The following is a 21,168-nucleotide window of genomic DNA, read 5'->3' on the forward strand; positions in this document are numbered from 1 at the left end:
GATGATTAGTAGTAACAGATTGACAACCCAGCATGGGGGGAAGTTAGTTTTTGGTGCTTAACTTTCCTGAGGTAGATACTGATTTAACCTCTCTCATGAAAGTGGCTATCTACAAGATCCTTTCCTTGAGGGGGATTGGTTTCACTTTTAAAATATACTTAGTCATTTTTGGACCACTTTTATTCCTCTCTCAGAACTCACTTGAGTCAAGTATTCCATCTGGAGCAATGGAATTTGGAATGTACTAATATTTTAAACATTATTTTAAAGTCTCAGTGTTTTATCCCATCTTCATTTAAATTATCCTAATTGTACCCTTTGACTTTTAAAGTTAAAATGTGGTTAATTTGTTATAATAATGTTTATATATACGTATACATACGTACCTTCAACTTACTAGATTGTTGCATTATTATCACTAACACATTGGTATGTACAGACCAAGGGAAAATGTTCTGTCAGTGTGATGTAAAGAGATCTCCAATCTTGACATGAAAGAAGAAATGAGGCAGAGAAGAAAGACCAGAATCCCAGGCAGGAGGAATAGTATGTGCAAAAGTAGGTGCAAGGAGAGTGAGCTGGGCAACTTTGAACTGTCCATTTTGGGTGGTAGCATGAAGTGAGATTCTATCTAGAGGAGAGAGATGGCTTCTGCTCTCATTCCAGCAGTAACTTAGAAGTAGATGAAGAAGTAGCAGATACAATGTGCAAGTTTGTTTGGTGATGGGGAAATTAGTTCATGGAAGGCGATGAGCTGTTTTTGCAGTATGTGATTTGATTATGTCCCAGTTTGGCCCTGTATTGGTACAGAACAGGTAGAAACTGCTGATTATCCGTCCTGGAGACTTGTTCTCAAACGGATGTAACCATTTAGCAAAAGGCCTATCCAGAGCCTAAAGAGTAACCTAAGAAGGAGGTATGAACACCTTACTACAGTATTCTTTTGGTAGTCAGATGATACCCAATAATATCAAACAGAAAGAGGACAGAGAATGACTTACTGCTGCAGGTGAGAACTCTAGCCAGAAAAATCCAACTGTCTCTGAGTGAACACTTAACAAAAAAATACTCATATGTTCCTAATTTTTCCTGTTCCTGTCCAGACATAAGAACTTAAGAGTAAGTATATTGAACAAGTCAGTTATCCTTTATTCTGGTAAAGGCTTTCCAAAGGACAGTTCCAGGAGATGAGAGATCCTGGCCACTACACTAAGAGAGCAGAAGTTAGGTTTTGTTTGATGAGAAGAAAGAAACCTGGAGCTCAGTCAGTGTTCCTAGGCCCAGTGGATGCTTGGTTAAAGCTGTTGGATCCCTGAGTGGAAATTCTTTGAAATGGGCCAGAAAGTGAATCTTCATAGTTGTTCCTCACTTGCTTATTTAAACTTGCATGTCATCAGTGACCCCTTCCAAAAACTCGCGGTTTACATCTGAGTATCCACTCGATATTCGCCTATATCATTACACACAGATTGTATGCATTTATCTAGATATATCGGAGAAGGCAATGGCACCTCACTCCAGTAATTTTGCCTAGAAAATCCCATGGACGGAGGAGCCTGGTAGGCTGCAGTCCATGGGGTCGATAGAGTCGGACACGACTGAGCGACTTCACTTTCACTTTTTACTTTCATGCAATGGAGAAGGAAATGGCAACCCACTCCAGTGTTCTTGCCTGGAGAATCCCAGGGATGGGGAAGCCTGGTGGGCTGCCGTCTCTGGGGTTGCACAGAGTCGGACACGACTGAAGTGATGCGGCAGCATCTAGATATATGTTGTAAGGAAATAAATGATGAAATATATACAGACATAAGTTATACAGCTTACCAGATACATCTTTTTTATAGCCATAAGTTAGACATCTGTAGCACCAGTGCTTTGCTGAATCCATGGTTGTTTGACTCACACTTAGCTACTTAAGACTGTTTCTTGGAGTTCAGTGGTTGGGTGCAGACATTTGAAGATATAGGACATGTTACAATTCAGTGTAAAGTGTTTAAAGAAGTTCATACTGTTTTCATTTCTCATTTCTTTCAGCACATATTATTTAAAACAGGTTCCTGGACTTCCTGGTGATCCAGTGGTTAAGACTCCATGCTTCCGTTGCAGAGGGCATGGGTTCAGTCCCTAGTGGGGGAAGTTCCCCATGCTGCATGGTGTGGCCAAAGGAAAAAACCAGATTCCTAAACTCTGATAACATTATTTCAAAAAATTTTAACATGTTTTTACATGTAATCCTCACAATATTCCTTTGAGGTAATTATCCTCATTTTACAGATAAGTTCCAGAGCCTCACAAAAGATCTTGAGAAAACGTGATAGACCTGGAACTCTGATTCCTAACCCAGTAGGTTCTATAGCACATTGCTCATATAAGGCTGAAAATCCCTATGGAATTCTTTTCTCCTCCCCTTTCCTTTCCTCCTCCCCTCTCCTTTCCTTTTCTTAAATGTTTGGTATCTTGGCTCTTGTAGCAGTTTGTCTTTCAATAAGTTTACAGGAATCTTCCAGACAGTGCCTTTTATCTCCACCCTTCAACCCCCACCCCCGTCAGTATAGCTGGTTATGCCAGTCTGCCACACAGAGGGTTTTATTGGGTACTACTGCATCATTTAATGACTTTTTTTTTTTAATGACTTTGTTTTGATTAGTGCTATCTTTGTGATCATGCTCGTGGAACCATTAGTCTTTATTTTCACTTAATAATTATATCTATAATGTTTGCCTGTTGACCCCGAATTTAACAGAAGATTGTTAGCTTGCTGGAAGTTAAATTGTAGTCTTTCAGTATGTGTTTTGAGAATTTCTGTTTTTCTTGACTTTAGCTTTCTCTTTAATCCCAACCTAAACGTTCTTCCTCCTTTTAAAGGTGGATTTCATTGACTGGGTAGACAATATGTGGCCAAGGCATTTGAAAGAAAGTCAGACTGAATCAACAAATGCCATCTTGGAGATGCAGTATCCTAAAGTGCAGAAGTAAGTGGCTTACCCTGTATTTCCTCAGTGTGCTGTGGGAGACCAGAGTGATAGCAAGGAATGGGTCCTCCCTTAGCAACCTTGCTTCATGTCCCAAGACAGTCGAGTTTAGTTCCAAAGGAAGAGTGTATGTAAGAGCCCTATAGCCATGGAAACATAAAGGAAAACAAACTTTTCTTCTGATACTATGATAACTTGAGATTGCATTCCTCTCACCAGCTGGGAGTTCATATCAGGTGGAAGATGGAGGGGAGTACACAGGGGAGAGTGTGGCATTGTGGTGGGAAGTCTCCTTTTTCTCATCAGTGCACTAACTCTACTGCTTTTTTTGGGTCAGGTACTGTCTGATGAGTGTTCGAGGCTGCTATACTGACTTCCATGTGGACTTCGGTGGTACCTCGGTTTGGTATCATATCCATCAAGGGGGAAAGGTATGGTCACAGTTGTGATGGGGCTTGGAATCTGAAGCCGGTTATATGACTTAGCTTCAGTTCATGCATGCTTCATATACCCTGAAAACTAGTCTATTAGGAGATACACATACACGAATCTGGAGAGAATCATAGACTAAGTTGACTAGAATTCTTGGCTAGAATCCAGTAGAAATTGGTATCTATCTAGCCCATTTTCCTTTTGCCAATATTGGCACCAGTACTTAGTAAACTTCAACAGTCCTGTTTATAAATTCCCAAAGCAGAATTCTCCAAGTGAAGGCAAGGAAGTGGTTTTAAGAGGAAAAGATAACTTCTCTATGTGGAAGTATAGTAAATAGTAGAAGGGAACACAAAGTGGGGCTAGATTGACAATGAAATCAGTCAACTGGGTTCCAGACCACTTTTCCCTATATAGCGACATTGGTCTGAAATGTAGCCAGAGGAAGCCTTTAAGTCCTGTATGGGGATATAAATAGATTTTTAAAGACTATCCTCATTCATAAAGCCTTATATTCCAGCTTCTGAGAGTGCTTCTGAATGCTGTATGAGAATGGAAATGTAGAATTAATACCAGAGGTTTATAGTATTATACTCTTATTGTGATCCTTTTTTTCTTGTTAAGAAGTAAAAGCATTTATGAGAGAAAAGTAGAACTGGAATGAAAACAGATGATGCTTTTAAAATGTGAGGGCTGAATTAGAACAGCTATATCTCCAAATCCAGAGTCACTTTGTTTACTTTAAATCTATTTAGATGGTGTCCTGAGTTTTGTCCTTTTGATCTTGGAATCGAGCAACCCAGGCCTGTCTTTTGAAGATACTGTATACCTAACTAACTGAGGCCAGCCAGCTAGGGGCAAGGAAGGGACTGCCTAGGTGACAAGCTTAATGCCCTCCTTCTCTCCAAGTCCTGTATAGGTTCCGGGTTCTACAATCAAACCCCAGGGAAGCCCTAATGCTGTTTGATCAAGTGGAGGACAGAAAAGGTCTACTTCCCTGAGGCCTCTAGAATTTCCCAAATGGTCAAGTTCTGTAGGCTGGGAGGATTGCTTGCTTCTCTTCTACCTGTTGGTCTTAACTTTGTACCTGTTTTATCAGTTGAGGGAGACGACTGGGTCATGTCAATGGCTGTTAACAGACTGAAGTTTTTTAACTCACAGGTCTTCTGGCTCATCCCCCCTACAGCCCACAACCTGGAGCTGTACGAGAATTGGCTGCTGTCAGGGAAACAGGGAGACATCTTTCTGGGTGACCGGGTATCAGATTGCCAACGCATTGAGCTCAAGCAGGGCTATACCTTCGTCATTCCCTCAGGTAAGCAAGATGGAAAAAAGTGAGTCGTCTACTCTAACCTCTGAGGGAGCCACACTACAGTGAGTGCTTATAGCCTCTGCCCTCCGTTCCCTTTCTCCTAGGCTGGATTCATGCTGTGTATACTCCTACAGACACCTTGGTGTTTGGAGGCAATTTTTTGCATAGCTTCAATATCCCCATGCAGTTAAAGATATACAACATTGAAGATCGAACACGGGTAAGTAACTGTGTAAGAATTAAATGTGAAGATGTTTCATATATCTATTTTTACTCTGCTTACTGTGTAACACTCAAACTATTATACTTTAACATATAAATGTGTACACTGCCTTTCTCAACTGGGGTTCCATGAGAGAATTAAACTTTACAGAAAATGATTTGTGTGTCTTATTTTGTCAGTTTTTCACAGGGTGTTACATAGCTGATAAATCATCCAGGATATATAGGGGAAAAGTTACATGCAGTAGATACCTTAAGGCAAGAGTTGACAAACTTTTTTGTAAAGAACCAGATAGTAAATATTTTAGGCATTGTGGGCCATACAGTATCTGTCACAAGCACTTACTCTGCCTTGTAGAAAGAAGCATTTAAACAAGTGAGGATGGCTCAAATATAATACAATTGTATTTATGGACACTGAAATTTGATTTCATACAATTTTCTTATGTCACAAAATTCTCTTTTAGTTAGATTCTGCCTTACCCCCTACCATTTAAAAGTGTGATATGTTAATGATTGATGAATCATGGAAGAGCTCTGAAAGTCTTAGTGGTACTGCTCTATAAACTTGGTGGATTTGAAAGTTTTCAGGATTAAAAATTTAAAAATAATTAATGAATTCATAATTTTTAGAAGGAATGGTTACTGACTAATGATCAGTTAATCATTTTGGTGCCTGTTTTGAAACATGTATTTTGGTTAGAGCTACCTATTACATAAATATTATACATAAGAGACAAGATTGTTGCTGTCGGAGTTATAGAGATTGCCCTGTTAGAATTAAGAGAGGATACAGTGCTTGAATTTTATAGAATTTTATAGCTTGTTTGTTAAAAGTAGTGAAACTACAGAAGATATAATAGTAGTTTAGTAAATTGGAAGTTAAAGTAACAGTAAAAATAGTTAAAATTTTTAAAAGAGAAAAATCACATAATTTCATAGTAAAATACTCTTATTTAACTCAAAATCATTTTGCAATAATACCATCTACCTTGGTGTAAGATTCAATCTGAAAATATTTTTAAAAAGCATTTGCTTTTTTGGCTAAAAATTGCCATTATGTCCATTGCTTAATTGTTTGCTCAGTTTGAGGGAAGAAAGGGAGGATATATATTTAATACTGTAGGTACAATGAGCACCTTAACTCTTCATGGAAAAGTCTCCTGCAGACTGTTAAACTGGTAATAACTAATCTTGGTTTGTCTATCTGATTTTCCTAGACTTTGTTTATCAGAAATGTCAAATTTCAGTATCTGACATACTATTCCATTTTTCCTAAATATGTCTTAATTCTTTCCTTCCAAATAAGGAACTCTCTGTGTTTCCATGAAATTTCACTGGGTCCTCTACACATGTCCACAGAGGCTTTTTTTTTTTTTTTGCTTTCCACACCCAAGCTTTTACATTGCCAGTACCAACCTGACATACATTTATTATGTTACCAACTTCTTTAAACTTGTTTAACGTAAAAGAGAATATGTAGAGAATGCTTTAGTAAAGAAATATAAAATATGTTATAAATTTAATGCAATATGTTAGTTACTTTTGCCATGCCGGTATAGAAATACACTATTTGAATTGAGCATTGGTAAGTCTATTGATAGTGCTTAAAGGTTCAATAATTTTATAATGAATATTAAAAACTTTTTTTTTCAAGAATTCCAGCCCAGCCTTAGAAATTGTGTGCTCTGGGTATCTAGCAGCATAGGTAAAATGTAACGGGGTAGTTTGGGTGTATGATGTCCTGGCTATTATTAGTTCAGTCTCTTGAGTTCCAAGTGAAAAATTAAAAGTGTAATGCCCATTTTATATTTTATTTTACTTTATTTTATTTTTTAAAACTTAAAAGGCAAACAGAGAAGTGCAGTGTATTATGTTTAATTTAGGGGGGATCAAGTATCTGTTAATTCTTGTGTTCCCTCCTGGTGTACCAGAGGTAAATTTATTTTATTTTCAAACAAGGGAGGAGAAACCTCTTCTAGTTGTTGAAGCTGTAGTGGCATCAGAGACTAAGATTCAGAGCCTAAAGCCTTTGCATTGGAAAGCTAATGAAAAGTACATGTCTCTCCTGCCTTGCAATGAGGAAAGTGATCTTATTCCCCAGTGATGCCCTGTGACCTAGTGAAGGGTTTTGAAAAGGGATGTCCATCTGAGTCTCCTCGATTTGAAAAGATTGCCTGACATGGAGCTTTGAAAAGTAGGTGGGAACATTCTCAGGAGTTACATATTCAGATCAATCCTAAAAGTATTGTTTTCCTTATCCTTTTGAAAGAAGCCCTCTCTGAAAGAAGACAGGCAGAATATACAAGCATACCTCAGAGATCTGGCAGGTTTGGTTCAGTACTACTGCAATAAAGTGAATATTACCATAAATTGAATCACAGTATTTTTCTTTTTCCAGTGCATATAAAAGTTGTATTCACATTATACATAGTCTGTTAGTTATTTTTACATTACTTGTCTGTTAATGTACAGTAGCATTATATACATAATGTACAGTAGCTTTTTAAAAAAGTATGTACTTTAATTTTAAAATGCTTTATTGCAACAGAATTCTGTAAAGCAGTTATCCTCCAATTAAAAAATGATTGATTAAAAAAACAAAAAAAAATAAAGATAGACAAGAGTTAAAACAGGAAAAGAAAACACTTTATTGCTAAACAGTGCTAGTCATCATCTGACAAATGCAGGATTGCTACAAACCTTCAATTTTTTTAAAAAAAAAAAAGGCCACAATATCTCTGAAACTCGGTAAAGTAAAGCACAGTAAAATGAGGTATGCCTGTATTTAAGACAATCTCCATGGTTGATCTTGCTCAGTGATTGATCCATGCTGATTTGCAGGTTCCTTGACCATGATAAATCTAAAGGGCAGTTATTTTTACTATAATTCACTTGGAATAATTTCATACTGTTTTGGGGAAGAATGGAAGAAAGCTAAAGAGAGCAGCTGATGAGGCCACATGGAATAGTAACCTGATTTGCGGACATACCATCTTGGTAGAGTATTATGAAGCAGGCAAGCTGAGAGCTAATAGTGGGAGGAAATACTCAGTCGAGTGTCCTAGATGAGATATAGCTTGGGAATGCATTTCTAATTGTACCTTTATGTATGTAAGGACATAATAAAAACATTTTCCATTATATTCTGTGTTTCATGGCCTTCTGATTCAGGTACAGGCAAGAATGGTTGATATGTACAGAAAGTATATTGTGCCTTACTAACATTTTACTCTCTGCCTCAAAACTTCTTTTTGATGCTTTCCCACTCAACAAGACAGCTTCTTGATAGTTCTAAATGGTCTTTCCAAGTACCTCTTATCTTTTTTGATGATTTCCCAAGACCAACAGTTTTTAAGTTGAGAGATTCACTTAAATTCTTGCTCCACATGGCAACCTAGGATTACAGTTAACTAGAGAGAGATTTTCCTGGGCTAGTTATTGGAGTGATTGTTTGTTACTCTCTTTCCTGAAAAATTGTTATTAGCTTGGCTTTCTCATTATTTTGTTCCCGTGTTAGGTTCCTAATAAGTTCCGCTATCCATTCTACTACGAGATGTGCTGGTACGTGCTGGAGCGCTATGTGTACTGCATAACCAACCGCTCTCACCTAACTAAGGAATTTCAGAAAGAGTCTCTTAGCATGGGTAAGTGTTCCACCTACAGGAACTTTCAAGATACTCCACAGGACTGAGGGTAAGGCCAGGAATATTCCAAAGGCTATTCCCCAGTTGTTTTTTTATGGTTTATCTTTTTACTTATCTACTTAGAAGTACCGAATCCATTCATTGAAGTTAATATGGTTACAGTTGATCTCCTACCCAGATGTGAATTATTAGGGCTAAATGAAATATTCTGGATCTCATCTGGTGTTAGTACTTTGCTCTTCAAGAAAGTAATCAGTTGGAAATTCCCTGGTGGTCCAGTGGTTAGGACTCTGTGCTTTCACTGCCGTGATCCAGGTTCAGTTCCTGGTTGGGGAACTAAGATCCTGCAAGCAGCTCTGTATGGGCAGAAAAAAGTCTTAACGTGTTCTATTGTGTAAAGAATGGTCTTTGGCACAATAAAAACTAGGATTGCATCATCAGAGTTACTCTTACTGTATTTCAGGCACCAAACTAAGCAGTCTGTATCCATTAAGTTGTTATTACCTGTGAGGTGTGTATATCATCCATATTTTACAAATGGTGACATCAAGGTTCAAGGAAATTAAAAAACTTGCTAATGATCTAAGAGTTAATAAATGAGAATGTTACAACTTAAATCATGTTGGTAAGATTCTAAAATGTGTATTCTTCTGAGTTTTAATGTCTCCCTAACTTACATTGGAGAAATATTTTATTGGATGTCAAGGTAGTTTCAGTTATACATTTTTAGGCTAGTCCATGCCTTGAAAATAAAGAGGAGCCAACACTGCCATATCCTGTGGTCACGTAAGCAAAATACTTTTTGCCTTAGCATTTCCTCTGAGGATAATTGATGTTGTCATTTGAAAATAAAACATGCTCAACAATATGTAAAAGCAAGATATAGAATTGTATATACAGCATGATCCTAATCTTGTTTGAAAATATGTCAAGTTGTAGTTATACACATATGTATAGAAAAAGATGGAAAGACAATCCATCACACGGTTGAGTTTCTCCACGGGTGGAAAATACAGGATGACTTACTTCTTTGCACCTTCCTGTATTTTCTAAATTATTAATAGCTTTTATTTCTTTCATAATAAAAGACTAGTTAACATTTAAAAATTCTTCTTTCAAAACTTTCTTTTGTTTTGACTATCAAAATCTTTCTTTAAAAAATACTCATGTTATTTTATTAGCCATGTTGCTAAGATTTTGATTCCAAAGCTTAATTTTATGGCCAAAATTTTGAACAAAGGTGGTTTTTAAATATATGTGCTTCATGTTTTTGTTGTTTCGTTACTAAATCATGTCTGACTCTTTGCAACTCCATGGACTGTAGCCTGCCAGGCTCCTCTGTCAATGGAATTTTCCAGGCAAGAATACTGGAGTGGGTTGCCACTTCCTTCTCCAGGGGATCTTCCCTGACCCAGGGATCGAACCCGTGTCTCCTGTATTGGCAGGCAGATTCTTTACCACTGAGCAACCAGGGAAGGCAGTGTGCTTCATATTAGTACTAGTCTTTTAAAAGATAATGAGATCATAATCCTTAAATTAAGTTTGAACTTGAAACTCATGTACAGCTATTTTCATGGGTAACTTATTTTCAGCACACTGTTTATTAAAGACTGAACCCTTCCCAATCTTTTAAAAATCCAATTGACTGTTGCCTCAGTTGTCCTACTAACTCAGGATCCTGTTTTTACCTGTAACTGATTTTCAACAGTAGATAAATGGGTTGGAATAGGGAAGACTGTTTTTAAACTGGGGTGACTTTGTCGTTTATAACTTCAGGGCCCCTCCCATAACTACCTATTTCTCTTGTTGATCACATGGCCGAGTGGCACATTCACACCACACTTTCTCTTCATACTGGCAGATTTGGAGTTAAATGGGTTGGAGTCTGGAAACGGGGACGAGGAAGCAGTAGACCGAGAGCCCCGGCGCTTGAGCAGTAGACGTTCTGTCCTCACCAGCCCTGTGGCCAATGGGGTCAACCTGGATTATGATGGACTGGGCAAAACCTGCAGAAGTCTTCCAAGTCTGAAGAAAACTTTGTCTGGGGACTCATCCTCTGACTCTAGCCGGGGTTCCCAGAATGGCCAAGTGTGGGATTCCCAGTGTAGCCCCCGAAAGGACCGACAGGTGCATCTGACCCATTTTGAGCTTGAAGGCCTTCGTTGCCTTGTAGATAAATTGGAATCTCTGCCACTGCACAAGAAATGCGTCCCTACAGGGATAGAAGACGAAGATGCTCTCATTGCTGATGTGAAGGTAAGGGTTCATTGTGTTGCATAAAGGCTGCTAATCTGGCTAGGACAGTCAGTTTCTGGATTCTGAGAGAAAATTCGGGAGTTTGGGGTGATCTTGGTTCAACCAGAAAGAAGTTAAGAGTGTGAGAGAGAGAGTGTGTGTGTGTGTGTGTGTGTGTGTGTGTGTGCACGCGCATGCGTGCTTGGGCTGTACAGTGAGTGTTTCAGTTCCTAAAATGAGGTTAGGTCACTATTAGGAAAATGTGAACATTTGTATGTTCAGTTAGGATTTAAATCCAATCTTAAAAATGCAGATTTCAGGCTGACCCTAGAAAAAGGGTGAGCCTGAGAAAAATGTTTATGTTAAGAAATGTTACTTAGAACTTAAGTTACACTCTGATAAAGAGGCCTATTTCAGAACAAAAATGGCCGGTAAAATCTCTAGCAGTCTTATCCCAAGCACATTTGTTGTTGTTCAGTTGCTAAGTCGTGTTCAACTCTTTACAACCCCATGGACGGCAGCATGACAGGACATGAGTTTGGGTAAACTCCAGGAGTTGGTGATCAACAGGGAGGCCTGGCGTGCTGCAGTCCATGGTGTCGCCAAGAGTCGGACACGACTGAGCAACTGGCGACCCCATGGACTGTAGCCTACCAGCCTCCTCCCTCCATGGGATTCTCCAGGCAGGAGTACTGGAGTGGGTTTCCATTTCCTTCTCCAGGGGATCTTCCCAACCCAGGGATCGAACCTGGGTCTCCCGCATTCCAGGCAGACGCTTTAACCTCTGAGCCACCAGGGAAGCCCAGTCCATGGTGTTGTAAAGAGTTGAACACGACTTAGCAACTGAACGACAACAATAGATGTGCTTGGGATAAGACTGCTAGAGATTTTACTGGCCATTTTTGTTCTGAAATAGGCCTCTTTATCGGAATGTAACTTAAGTTCTAAGTAACATTTCTTAACATAAAACTGAACTGAACTGGGCTTCAAATTTATCTACATTAAGACTTAAATACATTGGGGCAACTTCTGAGAAAAGTGTCATTTTAAATGTAATTCATCTTACTGCCAAATCGAGTTTCTTCATGTTGTATATTTTTCTTCTTTCTCTGTAAGTCTCCCAGCATTCAGTTGAGTTCAGGCGCTCAGTCGTGTCCGGCTCTTTGCGACCCCATGCACTTGCAGCATGCCAGGCTTCCCTGTCCATCACCAACTCCCTGAGCTTACTCAAACTCATGTCCATTGAGTCATGATGCCATCCAACCATCTCATCCTCTCTCATCCCCTACTCCTCCCACCTTCAATCTTTTCCAGCGTCAGGGTCTTTTTCAAATGAGTCAGTTCTTCACATCAGGTGGCCAAAGTATTGGAGTCTCAGCTTCAGCATCAGTCCTTCCAATGAATATTCAGGACTGATTTCCTTTAGGATGGACTGGTTGGGTCTCCTTGGTGTCCAGGGGACTCTCAAGAGTCTTCTCCAACACCACAGTTCAAAAGCATCAGTTCTTCAGCACTCAGCTTTCTTTATAGTCCAACTCTCACATCCGTACATGACTACTGGAAAAACCATAGCTTTGACTAGACGGACCTTTGTTGGCAAAGTAATATGTCTGCTTTTTAGTGCTTAGTAATCTTCAGAGTCCATCCCACTCCTCATATATTGGTCTCAAAGAAATGAATTTATTTTTAGGGAATCCAGATTGGAACTGTCTGAACCGGAGAGAGTTCTAGTAAATCTTTCCTCATGTATCTCATATGAAACCATTGGGGGCTACCCCAGAGGGCCAGTGATTTAGACTGAGCTTCCACTGCAGGAGACATGGGTTCAGTCCCTGGTCAGAGAACTAAGATCCTGCATGCCACCATATGTAGCAAAAAAAAAAGTGACCATTAATACAAACACGAAAAAGTCTTTAAATCACTGTTTGGAATTACGTCTTCAGTGCAGGGCATGGGTATGTGTATTAGGAAGCTAGTTAACCATTTGTAACATGTTATTTTTAAAACCTTTTGTATATGTTGTTTTAAGCCACAGAAGAATTTATAAGGAATAATTTTATGTGACCTTAAGGAAGATGGGCTAAATATCTCATAGTATGACTTTTTTATTCCTAATCCTTATACAAGTGTTTCTTGGCTACCACTAAACAACCAGCCGAGGTTCTCCCTACCTTCTGCCAGATACCTCAGGAAAGAACTCCAAAGACTGGTCTAAGACCTAGACTTCTAATTTTTTTTATTTTTTTCTTTCTTCAATTGACATTCTAACTATATCTTATTATTTATGCATCATCGAGATGATAAAAACTTTAAGAGACTGAAAGGATTGGTAACCTAGTGAGTTTGGTCCTCTCCATACTGATAGAACCTAGGCAGTTGTTTTTACAGTTTAGTTTTATAACGTTGTAGACAAGGCAGGTGGTATTGTGGCCTTGTTTATGGGAGGAAATAACGAAGCTCCAGGTAGGTGTGGTCCTGTGTCGATGATTGGTACAGTGCGCCAGAACAAACTTAGCAGTACTTTCCCATATTCACAAGCCAGTTCCCAAACTCACTTCCCACCCCTGAGTGAACAAAGGACACTATATTTTTTGTTTTTCATTGCAATGGGACATATATATTTTCCTGAGAGTTTGAGTATAGCATCTTTTTTTTTTTTCTACAGAAGGTTGTCTCTTTTTTTGGCCAGGCCACGCGGTTTGCATGATCTCAGTTCCCTAACCAGGCACTGACCCCAGGTCACGGCAGAGAAAGTCTGAAATCGTAACCACCAGGCCACCAAGGAATTCCCCAAGGTTTCTTCTTTCTTTTTTTAAAATTTTATATTGGCCGTGCTTTGTGGCATGCGAGATCTTAATTACCAGACCAGGAATCGAACCTGCGCCCCCTGCATTGAGAGCATGGAGTCTTAACCACTGGACCACCAGGAAAGGCCACAAGTTTCTTTTTCCTAGCTCTTCTACCATGGATGTGGAAAACATTAAATCGTGACTTTGGTGACTTACTAACTTGCCTTTAGGAACCCTAAGAAGGAAGGTTTTATAAGTTTATCTCTCAATAATCTTCTTTTGGCCTGGGGATCTGCATTTTTAATTTATGAAAAAGAGAAATATCTTTTTAATCCTAAGGGATGTCTATAGATAGATTTTATTTCATTGAATTCAATTGTAGGAAGTCATATTATAATTCACTAATCAGTTGTACAGGTCAAATGTTATGATAGAAATACACAAACTATTAACTAATTTGACCAAACTCAGGGAGATAGTGAAGGACAGGGAAGCCTGGCATGCTGCAGTGCCTGGGGTCACAAAAAGTTGGACACAACTTAGCGACTGAACAACAACATCTCTTAACTAATATAGTTGCTGCTAAGTCGCTTCAGTCGTGTCGGACTCTGTTCGACCCCGTAGACGGCAGCTCACCAGGCTCTGCCGTCCCTGCGATTCTCCAGGCAAGAACACTGGAGTGGGTTGCCATTTCCTTCTCCAAACTAATATAGTTAAATAAAGATATTTATAGAGGTAGAGTAGTAGGGAAAAATGTAGAAAGATTTGTGTCAAACTTTAGGCAGAGTAAAAGGCGGCAGCAAGAAAGGGAATGAGTTAAGAAGAGCCATCTAAAGAGAGCTCTTAACACTGTGACAGGTGCCCTAAGAGAGCTTGCTATTTATCAGGAATCATGGAAAACGTGGGTGCCTTTGCTCAGTAAGACAGAGGTGGCATAGAGACCAGGTCGTAAGAGAATGAGTGGCCCAGTAGGATGACTGCACAGACTGGCAGTGTTTGAGTTCTCCCTTGTTTACCCAATACCATATCAAAATATAATTGATGACAGAAGACAAAAGATTTAGAGACTGGCTCTGCAAGTACTTTCAGTTAAGATCAAATGGATTACTTATTCCTACATTGGACCTGTTATATTTAATTTGAGCTTTAGATAATAGTTTCAGACTTGAATACTTTGAAAACCTAAACACCACCAAAAAGAAAAAAGCATTGGATCGGGTGGGTGCCGAATCACTGCCCAGCTGGAGACTGCAGTGCCAGAGCACTTGGTGCTGTGGTAGCACAGAAGGCTACACTGCAGCGAAGGACTAAAGCAAGCCCAGAGTTTACCCTTCCTGTAAGAGAGAGGAAGGGTCTCTTGTAGCCTATGTGGCTCTCACAAATAACTAGGAAAAGAGGTTAGAGGAACATTGGTGGGATGAGATACCCATAATTACATATTCCCTGGGAGAAGCAGATCTAGTGATGTGGTTAAAGGGCTTTGAAGCTTCTAAAAATGTTCTACAGTATTGAAGAAAGAATAATACAGAGTTGCAAGGGGATTAGATGAAATATGGGGCATTAAAAAAAGTTGATTTATTGGCAGTTGGGGGAAAGTAATGAGTGTATATAAAGTCCTGTTTTGGAGGGGTTATAAAGTAACCTTGACTCCTGATCTAAAATTGAGAGGCCATGTCCTTGAGAGATGTTGAGTAAAGAGGCAGGAGCTGGAGTAGTATGTATAGTGTATAGTGTAATCCCATTAGTGTTTAAAAAAAAGTATCTTTGTTTGTATGTGCTAAAATTACAGAGGGCCTGGAGTGGGAATGTTAACTCCTTACTGACTGTGGGTCATAGCAAGGTGGTGGGAATCAGCTGGAAGGCTGAATTTTTAATCAGACTTTATTGTTTTCTGTTTATTTTGGTAATAAAGCAACTCTTAATATATGTATAAAAAGAGGCACTTAATATATCAATACATCTGGCTGCCCAACTCAGTTAATGAAACAATTTCAGAGTTTTTGAGTATTTTTCTACTTTCCTATTTTCTCTAAGACATTTTGATACGCTTGGCAGAAATGTGACTGTGGGGCAGGATACTAGATCAATAAGAGCCCGTTTTCTCCTCTATAAAATAACATCTACCTCAGTGGTGATGTTGTGAAAATTACAAATCTTTGAAATTCACTTATTTCACTACTGTAAGTAATCCCTGCCTGCTCTCTGCCAAGAACCAGGCTTAGTGTTAGTATAAATATGCAAACATACTGTGGACCAAACCTCAGGGGGCCTACTAAGGTCCAGTGGAGGAGCAGGCATTTTAAGTGGGCTAAGAAAGTGAGTGAGTGTCTGACTTCTAGGTTTACAGGTGCTGGACCTGACCCTGAGGACTGGTGGTAGATTCTGTCCTGAGGGAAGGAGGCGCCCTTCTTTTTAGTTAACTGGTTAAAACCCTTGCCTGTTAGATGATGCAGACTGATGACTACAGTATTATCTAAATGATAAAAGCTCTAAATTTATAAATTTGAAATTCTTCCTTTGTGGTACAGTTGGCTACTGCTGCTCTTATCTAAGAGTCTATCTAGCGTTTTATTTTAAACTATGATCTAAAAATTTATATGAAGCTCCTCAGGAGGATGATGGGACTGAAGCAGAGTTACGGTTGTGAATAAATACAGAAACACCAATCAGGAATGTTCCTTCATCTGACACTTTGGGAGTGATTCTGACACTAACAAAGAGAAGAGCTGATAGAGAGCCCAGTATAATTGGATTTTAATCCATCAAGCCAGATGAGGAGGGAAAAAAAGAACCTGTATAAATAAAACTTCATTTGTAGTTTTTACTGATATTTGTAATAATTACTGAGTAAAAAGTTTTGAATAACTCACCTACAAGGCATATAAAGCTAGATTAAAATAGAGACAGTTCTTTAAAAATGTTTTCATATAGTCCTGTATTATGTAATGTTATGTTCTTACTAATTCTCATCATTGTTGCCTACCTTTTATTCTGAATGAAAAGGAGAAAAAGAATGGGCCTTATTTATAATGTGTGATTTGGGAACTTACTTGAAATGAGTTTCCTAGTGCCCTGATTTTTGTTCTTTCCTGGTGGCCTCTAGAATTTGTGCTTGCTACAACTTAGACTTGTGTTTAGTTTTGGAGTAACTTGTTTCTCTTAAGTATTTGAGCATACTGTATCATCCCTCTAGGTTAGATAGCACTAAGACCTAAATAAGCATTTTCCAAGAGGACCTCTCACAATGTTAAGGAAGGTTTTTCTAACATAATAGGCTAATTACAGAGAGTCCTTGAATCGTAAAAGTACAAGTTTAGGATTAGAATGACCATTCACACATTTCCAGGAAGAGCTCCACAGAACAGTACAAAAGTCTCTCCTTCCCTTGGTAAACTAATGTCAGAAGCAAACGTGCTGCCCCTGGCACCAGAGCCCCAGGCCTCAGAGAGCCTACTCGGCCATTTGACTGTGCAGGAGAAACTCACCGAAACAGCTGTCCTGGAATAAGCTAGAATAAATAAGCATGTTTCCATTGGTAAGAGCTAGGTTCTCAGTGGCCTGAGGTGTTTATTTCAGAGCCACTTCTGTAATTTCCCAAAAAGCCAAGTTACATTTATTAGAGTCTAAAAGTTACATAAATCTGGCCCCAATATACTGAATGCTGAAGCCTGAGAAAAGAGTGCTCCTTCAGTCTGAGTTTAACCCTGACTGTGGATCGGTGAGTGCAGAGTAGGTGACACGTGTCACCTGAGTGGCTGTCAAAAGTGGCACCAAGATGTGTGACCTTATGGGAGATTGGTTGCTTCATCAGGCAATGTCAAACGACAAGAATAGGAAGAGTGCGGGGGTGCTGGTATCCTGAGGATGGAGTGGTGAGAGGCAGAGTCCGCGCTGTTAACTGAGGCCCCAGGAGAGCGGCAGGTGTGGAGTCGGAGGCGGTGCTGGTCCTAGGTTCCCGGTTAGGTTCCCGGTGCCTGATGCCAAGCAGGGGAGTGAAGCTCCTGAGGGTGCACCTCAGCCGGTCTCACTTGGTCACGAGGGAGCCGCCCGCAGCGGGGCGGCTCTCACGGTGTGGGCTGGGGCAGAGGCCGCCGCAGTTGTGGAAGTAGCTGAGATGAACAGACGGATGGTATCGGGTCCCCTCCGTGTTGGTGGGTATGCGTCATGCCCAAGGTGTTTCTGGAAACGTGTGCTGGTTCTGAATTCCGGCCTAGGGGAGGGGCAGCGGGGATAGGTGAGGCTGGCCGGCGGTGGGGAGAGAACGCAACTCCAGAGGCGCTCGGCTCCGGGCCGGGCTCTGCTGCAGAGGCTGAACTTCAGGCGACTCGCTGTCTGCCCGGGCACGGGGAGAGCCCTGTGCGCAGCCCGGGGGAGCGCGGCCGTGACAGGGAGGTGACCCTGAGGGCCGGGGTGTGGACCGCGGCAAGGACTTTGCAACGCGGGATCCGACTCGGCACGGGTTAAAGCCTTCCCTTCCCTCCGCTGGCGCCTTCCCGAAGTCGCCGGCGAGAGCCCTGGGGGCCGGCCCTGGGTTCTGCCCCAGCGCTGACGGGGCGGTGGGAGGGAGAGGGCGGGGCGGTGGTTCCCTCCCGGCGGGCTCTCCTCCAATCGCCGCGCCGGGAGCGCTGCCCAGCACGCCCCCTCCTGACTCTGCCGCAGGACGCTGGGCCCTCTGCTGGCTCGCTCACTCGAGCTCGGCTCCCCTCCTGCCATCTTCCGTTGCAAAGCATTTCTGGGAGCTGCATGTGGGTGACGCAGCAGCATTGTTCGCAGGCACAGGAAGCCGCGGCTGAGCTCTGGGGCTCGAGAAGGAGCGCAGGGCGCTGCGCGCCGCTCCCTCCGGGTAGCCTGAAAGGTGATCGCCCGATTGCCCTGCCTTAAGTGCCCTGGGAGATTTCAGATTTTTTTTCAATAAACTGGGATTTTTACTAGAGGCAGAACACCTAACTCCTTCAGCACAACTTCCAATACAGAAAGCAAAACAAAGACGCTGGGGAAACTTCATCCAAGAGCCTCGGCAGCTCCAGAGGACGGGAAACACAAGGTCAGACGGGCGGGCGGGCGGCAGAGCCCTCTTGGTCTGGGGTGTGTGGTGTGTGGAACTGCAGGGACCAGTCTCGGCGGCAGAGAGGCAGGAGAACTGCCTGGCGGCGAGTCCGGGATAGTGCTGAGGTATCGGTGGTGCCGTCGTCACTGCACTTGTTCCCTCTCCCGGTGGGATGTGCTTTCGAATTGGGTCGTTTGCCTTTGGGAGTCTCTTCCCCTTCTCCGCCCAGGCGCCCGCGATTCTCGTCGCCTTCCTGGGCTGTGGCGGGTGTGGGCTTGCGCTTGAACATTCTCTCATGCCAGGAGGCTAGATAGGCGTAAGCCTTTCCGCACTCCACCCCCACTCCCTGTCCCAAACCCCCTCTGGTGAAGGGTGGTGGCTTCTTTATATGGTTTCTTGAAGGGCCTCAGCTGGAGTCTGCCTTTTTTGATGAAAGCAGGGCGTGCTTGGTTGTATGGCCCCAGTGAAATAGGGCTTGGAAGGAAATCTGCATTTCCCTCCACACCCACGCAGACCCTAGTAACTGAGTCGTGCCTCTGTGAACAGCTGCCCCCACACCCCACACCCTCCACCCCCGCCCCAACACAGACACAATTTACCCACCTACCCTTCCTTGTCCCCCACAGAAATCTAGCAGGTAGATTGCTTTTGGTGATAGTTAGGTCCCTGTTCTACTCTTGAACAATTGTGGATCTTTCTGTGCAGTCTGTTTTGCTGAAAGTGGAAAGTCCCTGTTTGTGGACAGTTCAGTGCTCTAGGGGCGGAGGAAATGGGCAGAGTCCTACTCCGCGGCAGCAGTGCGAAGTGGGGGAGGGGAACTCGCACTGCCTAGCACACATTTTGAATGGACCTGAATTTCTCACCCCAGGGAGATTGGGAGCGGGACGGAGCCTGGTCCCACGTGGCACCGCACCCCGCCTCTTCACCCCTACGCAGTGTGGTGCTAACAGGAGGCTCCAGAATAGGATGCCATAGCAACTCGAAGTAAATAAAACGTCTGCAGAGGAAATCAGTTTGGGGGAGGGAGAGAGGCATCTGGGGGACTTGGCAGAGGGACTTATCCTGGAGGAGCTTCGTGGGTACTAGTTAAAGGGTCTTTCTGAGTCCCAGCTCTGGATCCGGAGCGTGATCCTTAGGTTAAGGATGAAAAAGCTTCGTAGAGAAATGCTTCATGCTTCAATCTCTAGGCATAGAGCCCACAGGATTCTGAGAATGATTATTTAAAATGGCCCAGGCATGCTGGCCTGTCTAGGATCAAAAGTTTACTTTTTCTTGAAACAGTTGATATCCTGTATACATCTAAAGCAATCAGAAAGAATTGTGTGATTTGTCTTCTGGATTTGTGTGTGGGGGGGTGGTGGTGTTTTGCGGTTGCCATTGCTTTAGGGCTCATGAGGTCAGGTGAGGAGAGATTTCATTGTGCTAGAAGGTTTGGGACTGAGAAATTTCTGTCTAAAACATAAAAGATTTGTTTCAAAATAATAACCAGTGTGACTCACTTGAGTGGCAGTTTCTTACTGTAGAATTGTTCCTCGAGGCATTCAAACTAGATTGGCTAAAGGCATGAGAACTGTTGCCCCTGAGATTGTTGCTGCCCCCTCTATAGGAATAAAGGCAAATAAGTGACCATGTGTGCATATGGGTACATGTGTGTGTGCATGTGGGTGTGAGGGAGAGAGATTTGAGAATGAGATTTCTTTAATCGGCCTTCGAAGAACGGAGTCCTGGGTTGAAATCAAGATGTTAAGACCCTGTTATTCATATTAGCCAATCCTTTTTGTTATTTTTGCCAGTCGGTATTTGATAACGTCGACAGAATGAAGGAATTATTTTAAAATATGATGGTACTCGTTAGCTGGTATAGAAAAGTGAAGAGTTGATGTAAAGTTTTACTGTCATGTATAGAAGTATGTGACAACACTTGACAACGGTAGCCTGGTTACAGTGAGCACACAAAGTGCAGGGTTGGAAGCAAAGGTCAATGTAAAGTCCTGATAGTTTGAGTTCTCTTCCATCTTCTGTTTCGCAGCGGGTCTCTATATGAACGGAAAATGTCGAAAGTTGCCAGCCTGCTCTTCCCCTTGGTGCTTAGGGGAACTGAGGCTAAGTCTGTCTGGATGCTGTTAGAAGTGGTTGACTCTTTGTTCACTGTGTCTCTTCTTCCCCTCTTCTCTCCTGTCTCACCCTTAGGTTTTGCTGGAGGAACTTGCCAACAGTGATCCCAAGTTAGCCCTCACTGGAGTCCCTATAGTACAGTGGCCGAAAAGGGATAAGGTAAGAAACCATTCTTCAAGCCGCTGAAACATTTTGCTGGCTAACTATTACCATTCCAGGAAGAAAAAGAACAACCAGAGGCAGACAGGTTTTGGTGCATTAATGTGAACTGACAGAAAATCATTACTCAGTTCTGTTTTGACTCTTCAGTCAAGCTATCTTTGGAGGTGACTTTCTTAACAGACTGTCAAACTAGAAGACCTGCCTCCAAGTTCAGATGCCAGCGTGTACATTTGTT

The 21,168-nt window shown here is 41.7% G+C and overlaps 1 protein-coding gene and 1 non-coding gene across 7 annotated transcripts in view; one reads left to right on the top strand and one right to left on the bottom strand.

Moving 5' to 3' along the window:
- Positions 1-21,168, top strand: part of KDM2A (lysine demethylase 2A) — a 92,590-nt gene that overhangs the window by 58,012 nt on the left and 13,410 nt on the right. For 5 of the 6 annotated variants that reach the window (XM_024987456.2, XM_059883116.1, XM_024987455.2 and 2 more), the window contains 7 exons: positions 2,866-2,972; positions 3,310-3,403; positions 4,566-4,719; positions 4,821-4,936; positions 8,459-8,585; positions 10,447-10,841; positions 20,847-20,930. In XM_024987456.2, the coding sequence (XP_024843224.1) occupies positions 2,866-2,972; positions 3,310-3,403; positions 4,566-4,719; positions 4,821-4,936; positions 8,459-8,585; positions 10,447-10,841; positions 20,847-20,930 (1,077 nt within the window). Of the gene's footprint in view, positions 1-2,865; positions 2,973-3,309; positions 3,404-4,313; positions 4,392-4,565; positions 4,720-4,820; positions 4,937-8,458; positions 8,586-10,446; positions 10,842-20,846; positions 20,931-21,168 lie in introns of those variants that run through there. The other variant, XM_024987460.2, reaches the window with a different exon arrangement.
- TRNAS-GGA (transfer RNA serine (anticodon GGA)) lies at positions 11,548-11,619 on the bottom strand. The gene has a single exon. It is a non-coding gene; the product is annotated as a tRNA-Ser (tRNA).

The sequence above is a fragment of the Bos taurus genome, chromosome 29, assembly GCF_002263795.3.
Source record: "Bos taurus isolate L1 Dominette 01449 registration number 42190680 breed Hereford chromosome 29, ARS-UCD2.0, whole genome shotgun sequence".
In the NCBI taxonomy this organism is placed as follows: Eukaryota; Metazoa; Chordata; class Mammalia; order Artiodactyla; family Bovidae; genus Bos; species Bos taurus.